Source organism: Pyrgilauda ruficollis, unplaced genomic scaffold (assembly GCF_017590135.1).
Source record: "Pyrgilauda ruficollis isolate IOZ18807 unplaced genomic scaffold, ASM1759013v1 scaffold6, whole genome shotgun sequence".
NCBI classification, from domain to species: Eukaryota; Metazoa; Chordata; class Aves; order Passeriformes; family Passeridae; genus Pyrgilauda; species Pyrgilauda ruficollis.
This window is the reverse complement of record NW_024527710.1, coordinates 14,351,955-14,375,703: the sequence shown is the minus strand read 5'-3', so window position 1 is coordinate 14,375,703 and position 23,749 is coordinate 14,351,955. Positions and strand designations below refer to the sequence as shown.

Sequence of the window (23,749 nt, the reverse complement as noted above, 5' to 3'; positions counted from 1 at the left end):
TTAAAAAAAACTTGTTACCCTGGTATTTATCACAGCCATTTCATGCAACTGACATTTTTGAAGCCAAATCCTCTCTTTCAGTTGAGAATGGGAAGGCAGAATGACTGGAAACAATTTACAGAGTATTTTTGCATTGTTGGGAAGCCTCAATATGCTGTAAAGTGTCTCAGAAGTGCCTGTGCCAGCACGTGCTCTCAGCCTGCCATGGCCCGGGGCTGGTGCACACAGAGCTCTGCTGACCTCCTGGAATAATTTCTCTTCTTGTTTAGGTTGCTGCTTTCTGCCTTCTCTCGTGGCGCTTTTCTGTGGAGATACAGAAACTTAACTGACAGTGAATTGTCATTTCCCTGTCATTTATGTGTGTTTCCACAAGATGTTTGTGATTTAGCAGGAACCAGATATTCCTGGATCCAGATATTCCACAGCAAGCTCAGTACTATTTTCTTTCTCCTGTCTGGTGAGTCCAAGAGCAGAGGATAATCCAGACTGGCATTTCAGCTGATGCTGCCTCCAGGCAGCTCTTTGCTTAGGAGGGCACAGCACAGCTGAGTGCCAGTGCACCTGGAGCTGCTTTTCCTGGGACTCCCTGCGTGCCTCCAACTCCTGACCCGAGTCCCAGGAAGACGCCGGCGTGCACAGGCCCCTGGGCTGCTCAGCTGCTCAGGAGCCAGAGGCAGCCCCCCCTGCCTGGCTCTTGCCTGCCAGGCCTTGGTGCAGCTGCAGAAGTGCTCTGGCCCCACTGCAGCTGCCCTTGGTGCTGGGCTGCACCCATGCAGTGTGGCAGTGGTGTGGGCATGACCTAACCAATGCTGGGTGCAATTCAGCTGTCATTAACAGCTCCCTCCTTCTTCATTTTGATGGAGGGAATTTCTTGTATTTTAGTTTTTCTTGGAATAAAACTCCTTCAGAATTGAAATCTCAGAATATACTGGTTTGCAATCAATACAAAAGTGCTTATCTCTAGCCTTGGGATTGAGAGGCACTCAGCTTGCAGCAGTACCTATCTATATGTATTTGATGACTCAAGTACTTTCCAAGAAAACAGCAGTAGCAGTTTGACCTCTAAGCAATGCTGCACTTCCATGCGCCCTATGAACTGGGCATCTTCATTCCTCTTGCTCAAAGATATGGATTCTGGAGCATGAAAAAGCAGGGAGAAAAGAATGTCACCCTGCTGGTTCAACCATTGATATTTTTCCTTGTCTCCTCAGCCCCATCTCAGCCTGATTTACATCTTTTGTGGAACTGATGAACAGAATTGGACATTGGTGAAAGTAACTGGGTTGATAGGGCAGAAAAGCCTTTCCCTTCCTACTGGAGGTGTTAGAACTGCACCCTTGCTTGCCTGAAGACCTGCTTTTGGGCAAAGCCACTGGAAATAAATTTCAGTCTGAACTTTGGTCTAAAGGGGGCTGAAATGCCCAATCTGTGGTGAAAGATGGCCATGGGGCCAGCTGCTCTCATCACCCCAGGCTACTTTTAGTAGTGGAACAGAAGCCAAAAAAACATCAGGAATTTGTTTTGTTTGTTTTTTGAGGTTTCCTGTGGTTCTTTGGGCTGGATTCTATTTGAAGATATACATATTTTTAGGAATCTGTGTAGCAAACAGTGACCTATATTATTATTGAATTACAAAAGCTATCTACTGACAGTGGGACTATAATGTGAGTCCTACCATATTTCTGGTTAGTTTGAGGGTAGGATAAACATCAATGACATTTTAAAGCAATCTTTTGCTTTTAAAAGGCTTGGATGTCCATAGGATTGAAGAGGGATTTAAACCTTTAATGAAAACAGAAGGGAGTGGCACAACCATTTAAGCAAAATGGATCATATCATAAAGGGGAATTGGGCTAAGTGAGGGTGTCAGGCCACTGAATGAGATGAAATAGTGGCATTAAATCCTTCTAGTTCTTATACTGAAAATAGAACTGACCTCTTGGTTCTGTACGTCAGAACCTGGGGTCCTGCTAGTGCTGCTGTATTAATTTTCTGGAATTAATAAGGGTCTTTTTCTGAGCATAGAGAGTCTTTCTTTTGAAGCCCTTCCTAGCTTGGGGGAGAAGGGCATTTATTTATGCTTATGAAGCCAGATTTTACCATGCATGCTACATGAGAAATCCCACTGAAATCAATTAAAGAATACATGTCATAAGTGACCATTCAGTGTGAGGAAGGGTGAAAAAATCTGGTCTGTAGACAAACCACAGGAGGAGAAAAGTCTGTCTTCATACTTTATTTTTATAAATCTTTAAGAAAACACAAGACAGATTGGTACAAACATGTTGCAGAAATGGAGGTGAGCAGAATTTCTTCCAAATGCCCTGATAGCTGCATTGTACCCTACAAGATTAAGCTTGTGATGAATACATAAATAAACTAATTAGCAGCATTTTCTCTGGGAGACTAATATCCTGCTGTATTAGACCAAAGTACTGGGAACCAAAGAGAAAAGAAGTAGATGAAAAGATGGCAAATAAAGGCCTTTAAAGGAAAAAAGACAAAAGGAAAAAGAAAATTAAAAATTCTGCCTCTGAACAGATTCCAAATGGAAAATTGACATAGAGGATGCTGGTATTGTCTCCTACCTTCTGTTAGGGCTGTCTTATGGCTTGAACTGAGGAAATATAAACTTTCTAGACTGGTGTAAAAGGAAAAGCATCTTGAATTCCTTGGCCTGATGCCCTATTGAAGCATCAATTCATATGCCATATCAGTGGGCCTGGCTAACAAGTGCTTCTGCTGGAATCCTGAAAAGCTTCCAAGGATATCCAAGCACGGACACTGGCAAACAGGAGCTGTCTGTTGAAAGCCACAGCCAGTGTCCATCCCAAGAGCTGGACCTACTGAAAATCCCACCTGCTCTACCTCTAGATATGAGGAGACCAGCAGAGAGCTGTGCAGCACTGAGACAGAATTCATGTAGTGCACTCCATTGTGGTGAGTGACAGCAAAAAACTGAGGAGGGAATGTGTCACTTCTCAGTGAATAGCTGAAGCCAGAAGAGCATAACTGATTTATTTCTGATTAAAATTTCTTAAAAATTACTGCTGTGACTATTGTACATCTTGATGACTTTTAAACAGAAGCACAAAGCTGTAATTAAAATTATTACATTTAAAAGAATGGTTGTTTTAAGGATATTTGAATAAAACTAGAAAATGCATGTGCCACGCCAAGAAGAGAAAAAAGGAGAAAAGGAAAAGGAAGAAGAAAAAAGGAAGAAGAAGAAGAAGAAGAAGAAGAAGAAGAAGAAGAAGAAGAAGAAGAAGAAGAAGAAGAAAAGAAGAAGAAAAGAAGAAGAAGAAGACCCTTTTATTCAAGCCATAGGTGGCTAAATGCAATGGACTCATAGTAGTGCTCAGTTCTAATGAAAATGCCTTTCATGCCCAAAGGATCTTTCTTCCAAGAATTCTGAACTTTTTTGAATTATCAAGGGCCTTAAATCTTTGCAGCTTTCTCTGGTGATACTTATGCAGCCTTCTGTGCCTCCCATGCTGAAGCCACCCTTTGTTGCTCACTGATGACTCCCTCAGGTTTTACTGGTCAGGCCACAGCAGAGAACAATTCTCTGGCTACATTCCTGTATGTGCCACTTGCAAACTTCAGGCTGCTCGTGGCCCCTGTAGCTGCACTAGCACAAGGAGGGTGGTTCTCAATGGGAGAGTGAGTTCTCCCATTTGCTTGGGAAGTGATGGGGAGGAGAGGGAGGAGGAGGCATAAATTTCCAATTTACTGAATTGACAGATGTAGTCATTTGTAGTACATCAGCTTTTCTGAGATGTCTTTCTACAAATTCATAAAAAATAGACTGCAGCAATTTTGTGCATGATTGATGATGGTGCATACTTCATCCAGTTTTAAAATCTACAACCTCATGTGCTGAGCAGTTTTTCCATATCACTTTTTGTAGGACAGATAAACATTATCTTGAAGTCTGCTTTGTGTGTTTTACTGGCATTATTAATATGGTTTGTGTCCAGTTCAGACCCATTAAAGTTGTATCTTCAAGCACGTTCACTGCTGAATATCTCATCAGGGAGAGATGTATATTTATAATCCCTGTTAAGAGCTTGCCAGTCATACAGTCTCATGCTTTTCCTCCTTCAGAACAACTTAATTTTTCAGTTTATCAGTAGCTGTGACGGTAGAAGCAGTGGGTGCTCTAATCTGAGCTACTTTTGTATTATTACTCCTTAATATGTTATATAGTAGTTTCATCTTTCTATCTCCTTTCCTTTGCTTACAGCATCACTGTAAATTTACAACCTCCTGTATAACCTCTATTACTTTTTGTACAAGTCTGGGAAAAACGTGAACAATGTTTTTTGAAGCCCCATTCTGTCCTCTTGAGGAGAACATGCATGTAAACTCGTTATTCACAGAGGAAGCTAAAATATATTTTAAATCTCTTGGAAATCTATGTAGCTGGGTGAAAAGAATGGATATTTTTTTTACTTCATTAGGTATTTGTGCGATAGTCACATTGCTTTATCATCCTACTCCTTTATCACTTCTATTAATAATCATGTTTGTTTTCTATCAAATTGTTCCTGGAAGTTACATCCCTGGAGCCATAAATCGTGCTGAAATATGTTGAGATTTTGTACTTGTTTATGCAATTTCACTAAAGCCAAATTGGATAACAATGGCTGAAAGTGAAGAGGCTTTAATTCCATTGAATACTTTGTCAAAACCATAAAATAATAGATAGTAATTAAATGGTGCAAGCAACTGATTAATGCCTTGTGAGGCTGCACATGTCTTCTGCTCTCTTGCTGCTGTTTTCAGACAAAGGGCAGTGACAGTCACTCTATGCTTCATTGACTTGTGTGAAAAAAACAAAACTTGTACAGCCAGGCCACTTGCATGGTCATTTCACTGCTGACATCTCAACACAAATCCCTTTTGGGGTCTAACAGAGATCAGTTCAGCAGCACAGTAATGACCTCATTTAGTGCCAGGGAAATCATAAAGCATTAATGCTATAAAGCATCAGATTTTGCTCATTATTATGTTAGAAAAACATTATTAATAACACTTTATGCCTGTTTATATGAATTCTTAAGAGCAAGCTGTGATACTAAATGGTGGGTGGGTCAGCCATGCTCTTTTTAGTCCATCTGGAAGAAAAGACAGGGACTCCCAAATTCCACTTTCCTGAGCACATGGGATCAGTGAGGCAGTGCACATAGCTTCCCCTCACAGACCTGTTCATACACAGCTCAAGCATTCCTGTCTGCCCAAGTCACTGCTTACATCATTTCAGAGAACTGGGAAAGACACCTAGAGCTGAGCAGCATTGTCTTGTATCCATGCACAGCTCGACACTGCTGCAGGAAAGGTGACTCATCCAAGTTTCTGTAGGTGTTCTCCTCCAGTTCCATAATTGTTTTAATGCCCTCTAAAGCACTGTGACAGGTGAGATGAGTCTGATTCCAGGGATCTTAGCTGCAAGTGTGAGGGGCAGCTGTGTTCTCACATCCCCTCAGGAGCTGTTAGAGCTGCAACTGCTGCCTCTGGCTGTAGTTAACATCTGATGCCAGCTGGCACCAGGGAAATGGTGATCAGCATCAGTTTCTTCAGCTCTTCAGGAAAACACCATATTATTTTATGCATAGTGGCTCTTCCCTCAATGTTTCTGGGTTGATTCCCTCTTAAAAGGCACTAGAATATTTTTCCTACTTCTGTGGAAAATACTTTCTGGTGATTAACAGTGTCATGTCATTTTACTAATGAAACAAAGGCATTTCCACCTCTCCTCTGTAGTATAACACTAGGAAATCTCAGATCCCTGGCTACTGACATACTAAACTTTACCTGGCTTCCTGGTACCCAACCAGGCTTTGTGTTTTAAAGCACACACGTGCATGTGATATTCAGAGGTTTGAAGTTAGGTGCCCAGATACCCAGGAGTGAGTTGCATCATTAAAGATGCTTTTTATGACAGAATGCAAATGTGGCTTGGTGTGTAAGAAGGACAGGATCAGACTCTTCTCACTGGACCCCAGTCACAGGAACAGAGATGATGAACACAAATTGAAATGCTGGAAATTCCATATGTAAATTTCTTTTACACTATGAGTTGGTTTAACACTGGAACAGGTTACCCAGCGAGGCTGTGGTGCCTCCATCCTTTGAGATTCTCAGAACCTGACTAGACACAGCCCAGGGCAACCTGTCCTAGCTGACTGCCCTGAACAAAGCATAGGAGTAGATACCTCCAGAGGTTCCTTCCTACCTCAATATTCTGTGATTCCTCAGAGACCAAATATTTGGTGCAGATTATGTAATGGTGAGGAAATATTAAATATAGGTGTGGGAATAAGACAGAAGACAGGCTCTGCAAAAGGTATAACAAAGACAATTTGTACACTTATTATCACAGCCGGTGTATATTTGCTCCTGGAGAGAATGTAGAGCTCACAATCACCTCTGAGAGAAAGGCCAGGATGTAAGCTAATACTCAAGTCAGTGCTTAATTAACCAAGGAAAAATATCAATAGAGGTGCATGTGAATGTCACAGATAATATGGAAATACAGTTTCTAATTTAATGCAGTAAAGTCTCTAGGCATGCCCACTCCATATAAATGAGATCTAGGCCAATATTAAATAGAAAGGGTGATAAAGCAGGGAAAGAAAATCTAATCTGGAACAGCTTGCTGCAGTATTATCAGAGATGTACTGATAGGGACCATCTGAGTTTCTGAACAACTGTACATTCAGTTTCATAAATATTGTTTTTAATGATTTAATTTGTCATTCAAACTTCTGTTTGTAAGTCAGTGTTCTACTTTGGTTCAAACAAGTCCATGAATGTACCATTGTTTGTAACCTGAAGCCATTGGATTGGTAACACAAGCTATCTTGCAGAGGAGGAGCATTTCAGAGCTGCAGCAAGGCTGGCCTGCCACACCCGGAGAGGGACAGGGGGGGTGCCCACACCCCACCTGGGGCCTGCAGTGTCCAAAACAAAACAATTCCTCCCCTTTTCACTGCAAATCCTGTGCCCTCCATTCCCGAGAGTGGTGTTGGCACGTGGATCTGGTGATGCACATCCACTTTGTTATGTGAACATCTGGAAGTAATGTACCTGGAAGCAAAGAAAGGTGTTTGATGTGCTCTGATATTGGGAAATGCAGTGTGGCAGAGAGCTGAGGTGGTCATTGGTAAGAGATCCTGCTCCCTGTTGTATCTTTCAAACCCAGCTAAATCTTGATGTGTGCAATGAGAGCCCTGTGATCTTGGATTGAAATAACTCCAGTAAATTGTTTCTGTAACAGGCCCTTGTTTGGAGGTCAGATATGCTTCAGTGGCATGACTTTACACTGAATTTCTGAGATGTCAACACTGCAATCTGAAAGGAAATGGCTCCAAAGTAATACCCACAATGTTATGTTTCCCTTTTCAGTTGCTGTCTGAGTAATCCATCCTGCTTTAGTTGTGTCCTTATTTTCCTGCTCTTGAGCTCTAAGCTTTGCATAGCAGCCACAATGCTTTCTGCACAGCATGTCAAATGGGTTGTGTAGTCCATAGCAGCAGCATCTGTTTCAGTTCTTGATCTAAGCCTCCTTATTCACTCAACTTCATCCTTCACTGTGACTTCTGGGGACTTTTTTGACAACAAAATAGTAAATCTTCCTTGATTTGATAAATCTCTCTGTAAACATGTGTAGTGTTCATGAATGCTACATGGTAGCTCTGGAAACTGTACATCTTTTCCTTATAAATCAAAGACAGTGTGGGTAGGGATGGTGGATATTCACAACCTCATGCACATTGATCCAGTCTTCCAAAAATAATGTTAATTCCAGGTGGCACCCAAACAGTTTGTGTAGTTTGAGTGCTTTTCTTGTATCAGTGGGAACATCCAATCTTGCCATACAAGGCCTTGTTATTATCAAACACTTTGTAAATTAACAGTTCTACTTAAAACTAAACCCATTGGTGGTAGTAATGATAATGGTCCAGGAACAATCTATCAGGCAGGAATTCCCAGAAGTATGGTTTCTCTGAAGTCTGTGGGTTGTGTGGGTTCTACTCTTTCCCCAGATGCCTGCTGCTGACCACTGATGGAAGGAGGATATTGTGTGTAGATTCTTGCTTGGCCCAGTGCAGGATCCATGTCCTTAAATCAGCTGCCTACTCAGGGTAACTGGCTGTTTCAAGAGATCTAAATTAATTTGATCCAGCAATTTAACTTTTAAATGCTCTGCATTCCCATGACTGTAACACACAGTTCTCTGGCTGTGTTAATGATGACTATATTCAGCCAGGTCAAAACAATAAAAAAGAGTAGCAAAAGGAATACCTGTGCAGAGTGGAGGATGTGTGGGGAAAAAAAAAAATCAATATTTTACAGCAAGAAAGCACCAATATTATTGGGGGAAAAGTGATTTTTCACACCTGCTAGTAAGAAATACAATATGTGGAAAATGAGGAAATCTAGAGATGACTGAATCCATACAATTAGGAGAATGAGTAAGCATCAATGAGTGCCTCTGTCTTTCACACCATGTAATTGATTTTTAACTAATTCTATACCCAGAGAAACTAATCCTTGTGTGAAAAAAAAAAAAAAATCATTGGATCTAAACCAATAGGTCACCAAATACTGTCCCAGGGAAGCCTATGCAGTAATATGGGTACAGATGTGTTGGTCTGTACCAAGTTTTGAGTACGGGTCTGGCTGTGCAGTGGAATCACTGCAGTGTTGTAGTCAACTCAGGACGGAATCACACATCCTGGGAGGAGCATGAGCAGCAGGTAGGGATGCTCAGACCTGCATGTTGCTCTTTGTGCTGCAGTTCTTCAAGGCTCCTTTTCCCTCACTGCCCTTGTCTGCAGATGTGACAAAATTCCTTCTGGCCACGACAGGCTCTGTGCCCACTCCCGAGTCCTGCTTGCCTTCACTGTCCAGGCAGAGCAGCTTTTGGCTCAGTGTTGCTCTCTGAACACCCACTCTGCTCTCTCTAAAGAAACAACACCCACCTGTATAACCAGGTGCCCTGCTGTGTGTTCCCTTTTTGTGCTTCATGCCAGCTTCCAGGCAGGAATATCACATCACTGCACAGGAACGTTTCCATTAATGTAAGTGTGATTTCCTGGTGCTCCAGATCCCTTTATCTTGTGCTCATATGCACAACTGCCTGTATCTGAGCACTGCAGAAGGATGCATCCAGAATTCATTTTCTTTCTCACATAACATGAAAGGTATTTCTGAAAGAGTAGCTAGTGATGTGATGACAATCCTCCAGGCTTTGAAGTCTAAGCTTTGCTGGTGTGATTAGTTTAAATGGCTCATTTGCCATTTAGGGAAGTGATATTGATGGGTTTGGGTTTCTTCACCTCCCCCTTCTGTTTTGAAATTTGATCTCACCCAACAAGGGCTATTTGAAGCAAGCTCAAAGCTACTGTTGTGTTTCCCAACAAGAGCCCTCCAATGTATGTGCAAAGAGGAAATTATCTGGCATTTCTGAACTGTTCTTTTGGTTACCAATGTGCTACTTTGCCATGAAAATGTTTGAGAAGATGGTGATGGGTGTGTAACACAAATTCTCCACAAGCATAGGGCACTTCTCAAAATACTTGTTTCTGACTCACAGAGGTCAATAAGAGCAGATCCGAGTTCTCTGTGCCCCCAGCTGGACCTTTTCTGCAACAGTTTTCCAGCTTCTCAGATAATCTCCCACAACGAGGATTTGTCTCGGTGTTTGTTGCCTCAGTTTCATCTCCCCCTCATTAAAATGAGCTCTCAGCCAGCATAACCAAGACACATCTGCCATTTATGCAGTCCAGACTTCCCTGTGGCTGGATATTGAGAGGAACTGTATGATGAAAAAACTCACTTATGCTGAAGAACAATTTGATTTACCAACATGTAAAAAATCAATCATAGAACTCATCATAAGAAACCCCTTACGTCACTCAAACCCTCTTTTACTCAACCATTCTGTACTGCTGTCAGCCCTGGCTGGAGTGTTACTTCTGTGTGTTTGATTTTCCCATGGAAAGCCATGTGGATGTTGACTGACATGGATTTCACATGTATTGTGTCCAGAAAGACTCCAGAGCATCACTGCTGAAACTCCTGACTCTGCATGCATGGTCTGCTCTAGCTGAGCAGGATTTCATTGCAACCATGGGTGCTTTAAGTCACGCTGGGCACTTCTCCTCCTCTTCTTAGAGATCAACAATGGCAAAAGCAGCTGCCTGAATGAGAGTCTGAGGAGTAACAGCTGGGCCATGGTTTCTGCTAATAAAGAATACAGTGTGCCTATATCCATTTAGAAAACCTGCAACAAAGGAGTGTTAAAATGACAAAGTTAATGTCACAAAAGTTGAGCTTTCCTGTGTTTCCTGTACAGCATTAATTCAGCTATTTTATACACTTGAATGTTGTTAATCTGAAATTATGGGTTTCCACACTATATTTTTTGCTTGGGATGTCTGCTTCACTTAAGAGCTGGCATAATGAAATGTGCTCCAGAAAAAAATTTACATTGTTTGCTGGTGCCTAGATAAATATTAGTGCTGAGGACACAGAAAGGCGCCAGAAGATGATGGTTAGTCTAATTTCCCACTTGGTAGAAGACAGAGAATTTGGGATTTGACAAAAGCCATGAACAGCTTCAAGGTCATTAAGCAATAAACTCCTATTGCCCTCCTATTGCGTTTAGCAATAGCTAAAGAAAGGCCACCATTCCACTTAAATTTTGCTTTTCAGCCTTTTTTAGGGGCAATCATTACTTTTTATCCACTGACAAGTACCCATTCTACTGTGCAGGAATCAGTCAAATCAGAATGGCTTATTTCACAATAAATTCTTAAGTTCATCTTTTACATCTGATCCTTGTGCACTTGGTTAAAAAAAAAACAGCACAAACCACTATGTTGTACTATATCAATTGTTCACTCTTCCATTTAATCATAGGAACACTGTCCTGCCCTTTCAGCTTCTTTTGGAGATGGATGAATTCCCAGAGATATCTAGAGCAAACCAGGGGGCTTTAACTTAACATGAAACAATGGCAATTTAAAAATTTTATAAGGGTGCCAACCATGCTGATTTAATTTTTGATAAGGGATGATACTACATTTCTGCATTTTTAATAAGGAGACTGACAAAAGATTCACTTAAGATACCTAGAAAGACAAACTCTACAGCAGCACTGTAACTCATTCAGATGTTAATGGTGAAGATATCAGGACAGTGTCTTAAAAAAAATCATTAAATACTCACTAGTGTTGCTGCATAAAAGTCAAAAGATTGCTTTTGATTTGCACACTCATTACACAATGCTTTCAGGTTTTTAAGATTGATTTGGAAATAATTTTCATATTTTGAAATGCTGATGTAATAAAATCCAGGAAAATACCACCCCTCACTACAGATAAAACCAGAAAGAACTTAACTTTACTGACTTTCTGTTTGTTCAGGGAATTAGTCTTAGAATTTATATTACCAGATATTTTAATGGTTTTTAAATTTTTTTTTTAACTCTTCAGAAAGATAAGTAACCTTAGACTACTAAATGCTTAAGAATATGTACAAGAGAAGATTGATGCCATTGGTTCAAATTTCATTTGCTAGTCTAAGTTATGTGTTAGAACCAGTAGATCATAACACAGGCATATAAGACACAATAATATATGATTTTTTAAAAAATTTGGACTATCTAGTTTTACAGATTATCCTCTTTAAGAAGACCTATGTTTATCCATAAAACATGATAGTCACTTTCTCTCAAGGTTAGGTTTGTGCACTTTGGCTATTCTGGGGGGAGTTGAATTGTGAAATGAGATCTATCACCATCCATGCATCAGATCTGCTGAACAGGTGAACGGGAAGAAGCTCAGTTCAATTGATGGGGAACAGGGCTTCTCATAGGGTTTTGTGCAGTGCCCTGTTATTTGCCCACCCCGTTGTTGCCAGGCACAACATGAGCCAACTCTGTCACCTCTGCAGTGGATCATGGAGCCACCCAGCCATCTGCATCCTGCACGTGTGGCACAGATGGGGACAGAGGGGTCACAGGGCAGGGCTCCCTGAGGATCCTGCACACAGCTCGCTGTGGGGAGTGTGCAAGAGGAGATTCCTGCACTGCCCTCAGCTTGTGGCTAACAGCTACAAGGTTGTTGATTGTCTTCCATGAGACTGTTCAGCCCTGCCTCATTTTTCTTTCCTCTCTCCTGCATAAATTTTCCTGGCCTGGCAAATTTTTGAGAGGCCAATAATGCTGTCAGACCCTAGATGAACATGAATAATAGCCTGTTTGCACAGCTGATAACTGAGCTGTAAAAACGAATCTGCTCCCAGATGAAACTTGACATGCAAAATTTAAGCTTGGGGAACAATTCTTTGTACGTATCCTGAAAAAAAAAATAATTACTTGGACTGCTTAATTTTTATTCATCCCTAAAATAAAAAACTGTACAGGAGGGTCAGCAGAGAAAGCTCCTGTGTTTTGACATAGAACTTAGAATTAGCTTTAAACATAAAATACAGCAAATGTTTAATCTGCAATAAAGTTGAATCTGCTCATTTTGCAGAAGAACAATGGCTGAGGGTCGAAGCCTTGGGTTCTGCAGTTGCCAGATGGGATCATTTCCAAAAGGGAATTTGGATGATAATCAGTGTCCGCTGGGATCCATGCCCACCGCTCCAAGCCCGCGTGCCACAAAGGAGAGATTAGGGGCAGAATGAGAATGTGCAAGGCTGGCACAAATCAAAGGGACTCCCTGTAAAACCTATAATGTCTGTGTTCTAAAAAATGTATAGAGAAACTGACAGTCAGGAAAATGCAGTTTTGATTGTGCTTTGATGGCTGGGAAGCTAAAATTGTGTGGGTGGGTGGCTAAGTGTAACTCCATGTCCATGCCAGCTTTATTTGACTGGGAGAGCCGGAGTCAGGCCAATTTTTATTGTCCTTTCAAGACTTTCAGAGCAGCAGGATAAATAAAGGAATGAAATGGGGAAATGAATTTATAGACTTTGGGTGTCAGATGATTAATAAAAGGCCCAAACCTTAGTGTTTTGTTCTATTGATTTTGTTTTGGCAAGGCAAAGATAAGTTTGTGAACCTGTACAAAGGGACGTGGTCTTTACTTCCCTCTGTGCCTTTGTGGTGGCTGGGTAATTTGCTGAATAGAAGTTTCACTTTTGGACTGAAAGCAGGTGTGACTCTACACTGAACTATGAGATACAAAACACTATGCCACGTTTTTGGGGCCCACATGGTTGGTTAGTATTAAATTAAAACAGATCCCAAACATTTGGGTAGGAATATCTGAATTTCTCCAGTGCTTGCTTTGTGATGGTAAGAGAAACTATCTACTTTCCAAATCAAGTTTCAAGTAAACTACACCAACTTCTCGTGGTGTTTGGGAGCCCCTGTTAGTCCTTGAGGCTTGTGCCCTTAGCAGGTGAGTGTGCCCATGATTTAAGTCCTAGTCCTCCAAATCAGTTTCCTTAACCCAGTCTAGCCATGGGATTTATAATTTCCAGGGGAAAGGAACTTGCAGCTGTGCAGGGCTGTAACATTGGCTGCAGCCCTTTAGAGCTCTCCTCCAGTGCTTTGTGTTGGCCTGGTGCTGCTCTCCTGGGCATTGTGGGCTCCTGTGCAAGTACCAAAACCAGCCTTTCATGACTAGTGGGCAACAAGTGTCCAGCAATCCTACTGCTGTCACAGCTTGTATTGCAACAGAGAAGTTACTTAAAAAAAAAAAAAAATAGGAGTTCTGAGATTAGTTTGGACATGTTTAAGCTTTTTAAAGTGGAAGTTAAAGGTACAAGAGGTTTTTCAGAGAAAATAGATTAGCTTGGCTGGTCAGAGCAGGGTGTTGATAATGCCAAGGTCATGGGATCGATCTCTGTATAGACCATTCGCTTCAGAGCTGGACTCAATGATCCTTGTGGGTCCCTTCCAGCTCAGGATATTCTGTGATGTGAGCAGGAGCCTCACGAGGAAAAATCACAGTGCTTTGAAGTGCTGTGGAAGTTCAAACTGCGAGTCTGACAGGAGCTGAGCAGACCTACCAATGCATCACTACTGGGCTTCACCACAGCCACACAGAAGGCAGGGTTGGAGCCCAAGGTGGCAGCAAATCTAGGACCAGCTGCATTGGTAGGTTAGTTTAGACTACGAGTATGGATATGCCTCTAGCCTTTCTATCTTGATCCATCTGGTTAGAACTTAACATCTGTGGATCTGAGAGAAACCTTTGCCTTTGGGGAAAGAATTGGGGATGGGGCAACATTTTGAAGGGTGTACTGGAAAGGGTAAGAGGAGAGCTGTTTTATGCTTCTAGAAATTAATCTCTAGGACATGTTATTCTGAAGTGCATCTATCACTAGATGCTTTATGTGAGATGACAAAATGCCACAGGCACTGATCCATCAACTGCTGTTGTTTCAACTTGGTGTAACAGGCAGGGAATCTGAAAAGACATGTTTTCTGAAACTTTGTTGAAAAGAGCTGTGGCTCTGGGAGTGCTGGAGTTACGTCTGTAACTCACACACGCATGGATTCTACACATGGCCTGAGCTCTGTCCTGACATTTGTGAGAAAAGGTTTCTCAGTTTCAGTGAAACAAGTTTTTCACAACTCAGTTGCACTGATGACTCTTCTCAAACATATGGGACTAAGGCTGCACTGCACAATTCCAGTGTCTCTGGTGAAGCTATACATAGAGACTGCCAGAAGAATATTAGCATTGACTAAGCAAATCACCATGGAAAGTGAGGATATATTTGAAACTGGGCCCACATTTGCAAGTTGATAATTGGATTATTTTTCTATCCTGAAAATAGATATTCTGGTGTTTCCCTTTTCTTCCCCTTCTCCCTTCCTCTTTTTGGGAGGATTTTAAAAGCTAATTTGATTTTTATCCACTCTGAAAAACAAATAATTTCCCTCTAACCAAACTCATATATTTTGGTAATGCTCAAATCTCCATTCGTTCTCTCATCATTCAAAAATTGAAAGTGATGAGATAGCAATATTTAATGGGATAGCTTAAAAAGATTATTAAATACAAGATAGTGAATTGAAAGATAAAGCAAGAAAAAAACCATTCCAAATCCAACTTGAAAAATTTGCTTTTAATGAGTTTTGACTTTAAAAAGAGAAATAAGTATTGGGTTCATATTCCTTCATAAAGAAAGACATCCTTGTCAAGCAGCTCTGAGAATTCACAAATTAGATGACAGACTGTGCCCGCTGCTTTAGCACGAAGGCAATAGATCCAGCACGAGCTTGAAAGCAAGATGGGTTTTAAAGTGTTCTGCTGTCATACAGAATCCATACCAAAATAATGAGAAACATTCCACACAGTCATCATCCTAAATTCCCATTTGGGTATTATTTTCTCATTGATGTTGTAATTAATGCTAAAATAATTTGTCTGTGAGCCTTCAAGATGCTTAGAGCTTTCCAGAGGGTTGCTGGGAGCTGAGGGAATTTGGCACCTCGCAGAACCAGACCTTGTCTCCTCTTCAGCCATCCACACACAAAACACCACTTAGCAGCACTGGAGCCGGAACACATAAGGTGTGGGAGAAATACAGAGCAAGCATCTAGCTAGCAGGATTTTTTATCAGGAAAAAAAATCTAATCCAGTCTTGGTGCTGCTCCTAATTTTTCCCTGTTTGTGCCTAAGCCCTTTGGGAGCCACGGAGCAAACAGCAGCCCGTGGTACTAATCTGCTTTACAGCACTGGTGTATGGTCACTGTAGAGCTACACGAGACACTGTCAACTTCAGTTTTGCTCCGATTCATGATTCCTTTGTTAGTAGTAATAGGATGAGCAGTTTGAAGTCAGACATCTTGAAAAAATCCCACTGTACTTGTTACGAACTGTGGCCTCAAGTCTGCATTTTTGTCAGCTTTCACAGTGATTAGTCACTGCACAACAGCAAAGAGCAGAGCACACTGTAGCAGTGCTCCTCTGGCATGCAAAAGATCTTGCCAGATACCTAATCCACACTTTTTTTTCCCTCCTTGCTACCTTCGTTCTTATACTCATTAAAATTAATGGGAAAGGTCCCTACAGAGGTGGTAGGTTTGGCTGCACTCAGAGATCCATCGTCTAGGGATACTGCTGTGGCAGGGTGTTCAACCTTGGGATGGGAAAGAAGGCTGTGTTAACTCCTCTCCAGCTGAATAAAAACTTTCCCAATGGACTTCAAAGCATCTCTTGCCTTCTCCATACTCCCTTGAAAGAATTGCGATAGAGAGGTAGGAACGAGAGCATGAAGTGGAAGGAGATGGATTTGATGCCATACTGGAAAAGTGGTGTGATGGGGCAGGGTTCTCCAGGCCCATCCAGGGAGCTCTTCCCAGCTGTTTTCACATGGCCAGGGTAGTGCTGCAGGCTGCTGGGTGATGCTGCAGTTGGTTTGCTCAGGAAAACCATGAGCTGATACTTAAAGTGGACTAACTTGGGTTGCAGGGTTGCAGTTATATGTAAAATTTAAGGGAGTGCTTGTAACTCGGAATTGCTCTGAAGACAAGAATCCATGAGTGTGAGGTAGGGACCATCATCTGTTTGTGTGTAAATGTGGTTATTGCCTGTTTTACATTTCAGTGGAAGCTTTGGTCACTAAATGCTGCAGGACAAGAAGTGCCCCTGAGATTCTATTTGGCCAGCAGTGTGGCAGTGCTATATCATACTGCTATATATGCTTGAATAAAGGAGCAGTGGGTTTTAGGACAAAGAATAATTATGGCTGTGAAAGTGAGAGATTCTCGCTTGCAGGAAAGACAATTCTTGGATGACAAACTGATGGGGTTTGTAGTTTGATTTAAACCTGATTGTGTCCTCCTTTCTTTACTAGGCTATGAGCTAACTAAAAATAGGGATATCATTAGAAGACCTGGAGCATGTTAAGGTGCTTAAACTGACCTTTTAGACATGAAACAAGCAAAAGAAAAGTCATGATAGTTGTGAAAAGTTCCTAAAATGTGAAAAGGGAAGATGCATCCAACAGGCAAAGAAGTACAGAGCATGGATTTAAGTAAGAAATATGAAAAGCAAACCAGCAAACAGCTGACTTAGGGGATTGGAGTTCTCTGTAAAGAAGTTGAAGTTAAAAGAGAATAAAATTAAGCCTTAAGAAACAAAGGAGATTATAGAAGACATTGAACAAAGCATTTTTAAACAATGAAAGTTCCAAAAATAAAAGCATAGAAAAAGGAGATCAAAGAGACACCATTTAGTCAGATACAAATAAAAATATGAATTGGAAAAAAAATAAGAAAACCCCCTCAAACTAAAGAATTAAGAGCCCTAACTTGCTTTCACACAAGCAAAAAGGGATTTCTGCAAATGAAAAGTAATATCACCTGTCATTAAAGTGCCCTTGCAAACAGACAGTTTTCCTGTTGTTTCTCTTCCTTCACAGTCTGTCATTATACTTTTTTTTTTACTTTTAGCAAAGATTTTATTGATAAATTAATCAAGCACCTGTCATTGTTCCATTCCTGAGAGCTCTCTTCACTGGGGCTTCTCCCCAGTAGTGGTCACAGGGCAGGGGAAGAGCTCAGCTTCTTGACATTGCTGACTGTGAGTGTGAGTAAAAAAGCAGGGACTCTTGGCACCATCACACCCAGGCTCCCAGTGTTAAATTAGGTAAAATCTGGTGCCTTTCTCTAAGTCAGGGTGGATGGCATTGGGTCACCTCATCTTGCACAGCAACTCTGTGGCCTCTTGTCTGCCACGTGGACGCTGAAATGCTCCTGGGCATTGCACACACATTGCACACCAGGTGCAAATGCCTGGAGCACATTGCTCAAGATGGACTCCTGGTCTGAACCTGCGTAGTGATGTTCTGCAAAACAAGGAGAAGTGTACATACAGTGGGCAAAAGCTGGACACACCAGAGAAACTTCCACTAAAATAAGTTTGGTGCATCACTTTCCACATGCTTCTGAATGATTCGGTTCCCACTCTGTGAACTGAGGGTGTGTAACTGCACACCTGGGGGAGTAAAGCACCTGGTGTATGAATACAAGCCTGCAGAAAATCCAGGGTGCAGGGAGTCAGTTATTCATCCTGACACTGAAGAGACTTCTCTGATGTATAAGCTGCAGTTAGCATGAGAAATATATGGATCTAAGGGACCTATGACTGAAAAATGTAAATATGGAAACAAGGCCTGGATTCTATGTTAAGAAAAAAATTGAGCTATAAAAATAATTTGTAAAATAGATGAAAGGAATGGTATGGATGACAACAGAGAGCTGGCTGATGGAGCTCTTTAGAAAGAACATTTCACTGTTTTGATGTACCCCCTTGTTGTTAGTGGGTGTCTGATCAGTGATTTGTTGTTTAATGTGCAGTGGTGTGTGACCAACTAGAAGCAATAAACCACAGAGGTAAATTAAAAGGTACATTAACACTCTTAACTACTGGATCATCATGGATGAAATTATATTTAATTTCTCTTTCATACCAAATGGCTTCCTTTGCCCAATCTACTTCTCCCATAGCACCTCCAGTTTCCTTCTTGCCTCTGCAATTCCTCAGAGACACATATGTCCACAAGATGGTACTAGGCTACCAGTAGCCCCTACAATGGCTGGTCAGTGAAGGCTCTTGAAATTGCTGCTGCTCAGCTGTCACCAGAGAAGGTCACTCAAAAAGATCTCATTAGTGTTGTTTCCTATGAGAGGCATTCAGGCCAAAACACCTGTTTGGTTGATTTTTTAAATGAAACAAAATTCCATCAGGAATCACAGCAGAACATTGCTGTGACTGATGCTGTGCACACTCACACCTGTTTTGTACCAGATAGCTTCATTATTGCCTTTGGAGCCACTTCCAATTTAAACTAATAAACTAACTTACAAAAGAGAAGAACGAGGCCATGAATTACAGTAGCTTTATTAATCTGTGTTTTGACACATTTAAAAAAGAGAAATTTGACCTAATGTATTATAAATACCTCATCTGCTTTAAGCAATTATTGTAATCTATCACATTGATGCAGCCAACACAAATATGCACTACATTTCTCATGCTAAAAATTGTTCAAACAGGCTTGAATAAATTGTTAATACTCTGTAAGCTGCTAGTGAAATAGCTCAATGATTAGCTCTTCTCTTCACATGATTCAAATGCATTAGTGACACTGCTGACTAATGACTTGCAAAATTTTTGTTAAAGACACGGGTACATTTTTAAATGGCAGCCCAGTTCTTAAGTCAATGGCATTTCAGGCTTTGAAATGGAAAAGCTTTGTTACATTGGTTTATGTAAAATTAGTGCTCGATTTAATTTTTTTTTTTTTAAATGGCACTCCACGTATAATCATGTTAATTCTGTTGTGATGATAGATTCAAGTTACTCTTGAAAAGTATCTTCTCATAATACAATTACTGGAATACTGTTAATCCTGACTATGAAGAAGGCTGAAATGTTAATTAAAGACTGAACTACTTTTTCATCAGCACCGTGCAAATGGAGTGATAAATAAGGCCCCTGATAGCTTGGAAACCAATTGTTATTACTGATCAGACCGCATGTGCTTAGGCAGTAGAAAGAGTAAGCAGTCCCTACGAAGAGAGGTGCCCACCTTTAGTATACTTGGTACTTGTTTCACTAGTTCTAATACAATTAAATGGAGATGACCACATCAGTATGGTCATAATGAAACCCCTCAGTGGGAGATCTGAAGTAATGAGGAGAGCACACAATTTGTGACTCGAGGCCATTTAGAGGAGACCACACGTTTAATTGGCTTACTAAAATTAAGATAATGAATGAGGCTGCCATTGTAACAGGGCCACCAAGGGAGGCTCAGGACCTGAAGGCCTGACCCGGTCAGACCAGGCAGGGCCCAGGCCCGCCTATCAGCGAGAGCTCCAGGGTGACGGGCCCGGCCTGGGAGCTCGGGGCCGTGCAATTTGCGGGGCTTCCTTTCGGTGCCCGCGGGCCGCCGGGGGAGGCGTCCCCCAGGTGTCCCTCTGGCGCTCCTCCGGGAGGCGGGCTGCCGGCGGCGGCCGCGCTCTCCGGGGCCGAGCCGCGCGGGGCCCGCCCAGCGGGGCGCGTCACGGCGGAGGGAGGGAGGGAGCGAGCACCATGTGCCGGCCAGCGCTCGCCCGGCTGCTGCTCCTCCAGCTGCTGCTGCTCAAGCTGCACCTCGGCAAAGGTGGGTCCGGCGCGGTACGGCCTCTCTCCCTCAGCGCCGGGGTCTCCCGGCCTCAGCGCTGCCGGGGAGGGGGTGAGCGTCCTGCCGGCACGGGCACCCCGGGATGTGCGGCCGCGGATGCTACCTCGCCTCGGTGCCCTGCGCGGGGTTTGGGACCTGCGGAGGGCTGGGCACGCTCGGGGGTTGCGACCTGCGGGGGCCGGGCACGCTCTTCAAGCGGGCGAATGCAGCCCGAGAGCTGGTGACAGGAGCTGCCACCTTTAATCCCTTTCAGAGGGGATTTGTGCCTCATCAGAGCAGCGTGGCATCGAGTCTGTAAAGCAGATTTGCTCCGTTCTCCCCCCGCCCTCAACTTTAGTTGGGTCAGGTCCCTTTTCCCGGGACGGCGCCGGTGCCTTTTCCGCCCCGCGTCCCCAGGTGTCGGTGCGTTTTGCCCCGGCGGATGCGCAGGAGGTCCTAGCATCACTCCGCTTTATAATTTTTCTTTGTCTGTTGTGTTTCGGGTTTAACCATATCCTATTCCCAGGCTCCTTTTCCCTCCGCCTTTAAAACAATGCGGGGAAGCACGGGGATGGCCCCTTTTATCCCTGCACAAAGCAGCTTCGGGATCGCCGCCGTGCTCCCGCGGGGGCGCGTCTCCCCCAGCCCCGCACCGAGCCGCTGTGCCCTGGCGAGCCCAGCCCCGCACCGAGCCGCTGTGCCCTGGCGAGCCCAGCCGCAGCCTCCACCGGGCCGGCGGCAGCTCCCGATGCCTTGCCCGGATTGTCCGCGGCCGAGCCGAGCGGCGAGGCGGCCCCGGGATGCCCCCGCCGCCCGGCCGTGGGAGCGCGCTCCGCTGACCCAGGCGCGGCCCCGTGTCTCGCAGGCGCCGTCAAGGAGTGCGAGGAGAACCAGTTCCAGTGCCGGAACGAGCGGTGCATCCCCGCCATCTGGAAATGCGACGAGGACGACGACTGCTCGGATAACAGTGACGAGGCAGATTGCCGTGAGTATCCGTGCCCCGCACGGGGCGGGGGTGCCGGGAAGGGCGCGCTTCCCAGCTGCGCTGCGCCTCTTTTTTATGAATGAATGAATGAAGTCGCGCCGTCCCCGGCCGCGGCGCCGATTGGCTGCCGGGAGCAGCAGATCCGTGACGCGGCGCCGCGGGGCAGCGGCTCCTCGCTGCCGGCTCGCCCGGCCCGGCCCGGCCGGGATGCCCGGAGCGCCGCGCGGCAGCGCGAGTCCGGCGGCAGCCGGCACCTGGCAGCTCCCCGCTCTCCCTCTGCCGGTCCCCTCGCCTCCAGCAACGTCTCTGCTCGGAGCGCCTAAGAGGAACAGCGCAGTTCGTGTCCTCGGGGCAGTTGGGTGAGATGTTAAACCCCGGAAGAGCCCGTGCTCAGGGCGAGTGACAGGTGCTCATGTGAAATGTTGCTTACTCATAACCATCCTACAAGATGTGGAGTGGGTGTGAATCTTGTGTTTAAATGTTTGCAGTCAGCGTGACAAAGCAGATAAACAAGTAGCACTGCTTGGCTTGGCAGTGTCAGCCATGTAACACTAATTCCTTCATAGTGTAAGGGAAGAGAGAGCAAGATCTATACTTCCAGTCCTGAGAAAATGGCACTCGTTCCTTCTCCTGTGGTGTGGCCCTAGTGCGTATCCGTGGAAACTCATAAACTCTGGGTACTTTGTAGGGTTGTGCTGTTATAACTTGGCTGTTATTTTGTTTACAGCTTCTGATAGCCTGGGAGAATTTATCTCAGCCCTGGAGTCTAAGAAGCATCTGTAAAAGAAATTACAGAGCCTAAATCTTGAAGAGAAGTGTCTTTAATTTGGGGTTTAAAATTGCAAATATTGTAGCAAGTACCACATCTCTTGAATTATCTCCGTAGAATCACAGGCACTGAATGTGCATTCAGTGAGTGAACTCTTCAAAGCTCATAGACCCAGTGAATACATCACGAAAAGAAAGGTCACTGGTTATGTGTTTTTCCATATGTGATTTCCCTGTTAACATCTTCAAGTGTCAGGTGATATTTGGACTGAAGTCTAACTAGATTAGTTTAAGGAGAGCAGGGATTCTCAAACTCTTAAATTATAACAAGACATTCGTGTGAACACCCCATAACATTTCTTTCTGGTTGCTGTCTTTATTCAGAGGACTTGATTTGCTTTATGTATGATTTTTTTATGATCTGGGGAGTTAGCAGCGTTCATTTTGATATAGAAATGGCTTTTACAGGAATTACAACGACACTTTATTTAGAGGCGACTTAGTGTGGAATGTTTCAAATTGCAAAAGACTTGGGGAAGCTGGGGGTGACTGAAAACTACCATGGACTCTTGTGTAGCCATAACTGGGAAAGTTTTCTCAAAAGTGTCTGTGTTTCCCAAGAGAGACAGTAATCTGTGAAGCACTGGGAGTCTCTGAGCAGGTATATAATGGTGTTCTTGAAGCCTTCTATTTAAAACCTCTGTGCACTGTGGTACAAAGGCTTGGTGAGCTGCAGGTGACCTGTGGGCAGTGCTTTTGGAGCTGCTTTTTGGAGGTTGGGATCGTGGCTGGAGGAGCATCTTGAACGAATTCTGGACCCTGGATTCAAAATGGAGAGTAGGTTTGTGTCCTGAGCTCTTGCCCTGCATGAATGAGGGGTTCAGTATCTGGGTTCTTTTTTTATTTTCTCCTTTTCCATATGATCAACCCTCTGAGCATTGTGTCAGGAGAGTGTAGAACAACATGCTGTTGAACATCAGCTCAGCGTGGATTGTGCTGTGTTAGAATGCTTATTGCAGAAGGCTTTTATAGTTGCTGCGTTTGGGGGTGGTAAAAATATGTTCTTCGCTTTAATCTGAATTTGGCATTTATTATTGATGGGGAATCAGACTACAGAAATTGCTCATGGACTGTTAATTTGGTTCATATATAGAGAGACTTTGCAGTTGCTTCTTCAAGCAGGCTGAAAGACAAAAATTGCATTTTTCATGCACATTTTTCTCACTTGCATTGTTCTGAACACTGTTTTATTTTGAAAATGCATACTGCTTTTCAGCATGTGGAATGTTTGGAGTTCTGCTCACTGGGTGAAAAAATATATTCCCTGTTTTCAATTCTAGATACTGCCTCTGTTATCACTGCTGTAATAAACAGATATTTATTTTTAAATTATTTTATGAACATATGCAATAGAAGAAACTATTTTGGAAAACGGCATGCCAGAGTGGTGATGGAGAGGGAAATGAATATGCAGGTAGCCTGCTGGCAGTGAGTACTGATAAGGACCCTGATAACCTCTGTAATTACTTGATGATTCTTTTTCCCAGAGCTGATAATGTATTTGTAATAGCTCATTGCTGCTTGTGGATATTCTCCCTTTTTAAAGCGATAGGATGGTCTTTATGGTGTGAAGAATTGGTTTGTGAAACCAATTCCTTGTGCTAGACAGTCTTAATACACTGGAAAATTTTGTAAGCAAGAGTATCTTAAATAGTTGGAAAGAGTTGATTTTTTTTTTTTTTGCAGGACTCTATGAGTTTCCTACTAGAAATTGTCATTGCACAAGACTGAATTTTTGGGTTTTTTTTTGTCCCCTTTGTGTTGTGTCTTGTGTCTGTCCCT

The 23,749-nt window shown here is 43.1% G+C and overlaps 1 protein-coding gene across 1 annotated transcript in view; it reads left to right on the top strand.

Moving 5' to 3' along the window:
* The first annotated feature begins 20,082 nt into the window (after positions 1-20,082).
* Positions 20,083-23,749, top strand: part of LRP8 (LDL receptor related protein 8) — a 170,669-nt gene continuing 167,002 nt past the window's right edge. The window contains exons 1-2 of the mRNA XM_041483481.1: positions 20,083-20,154; positions 21,020-21,139. Of these exons, the coding sequence (XP_041339415.1) occupies positions 20,085-20,154; positions 21,020-21,139 (190 nt within the window). The 5' untranslated portion in view covers positions 20,083-20,084. The remainder of the gene's footprint in view (positions 20,155-21,019; positions 21,140-23,749) is intronic.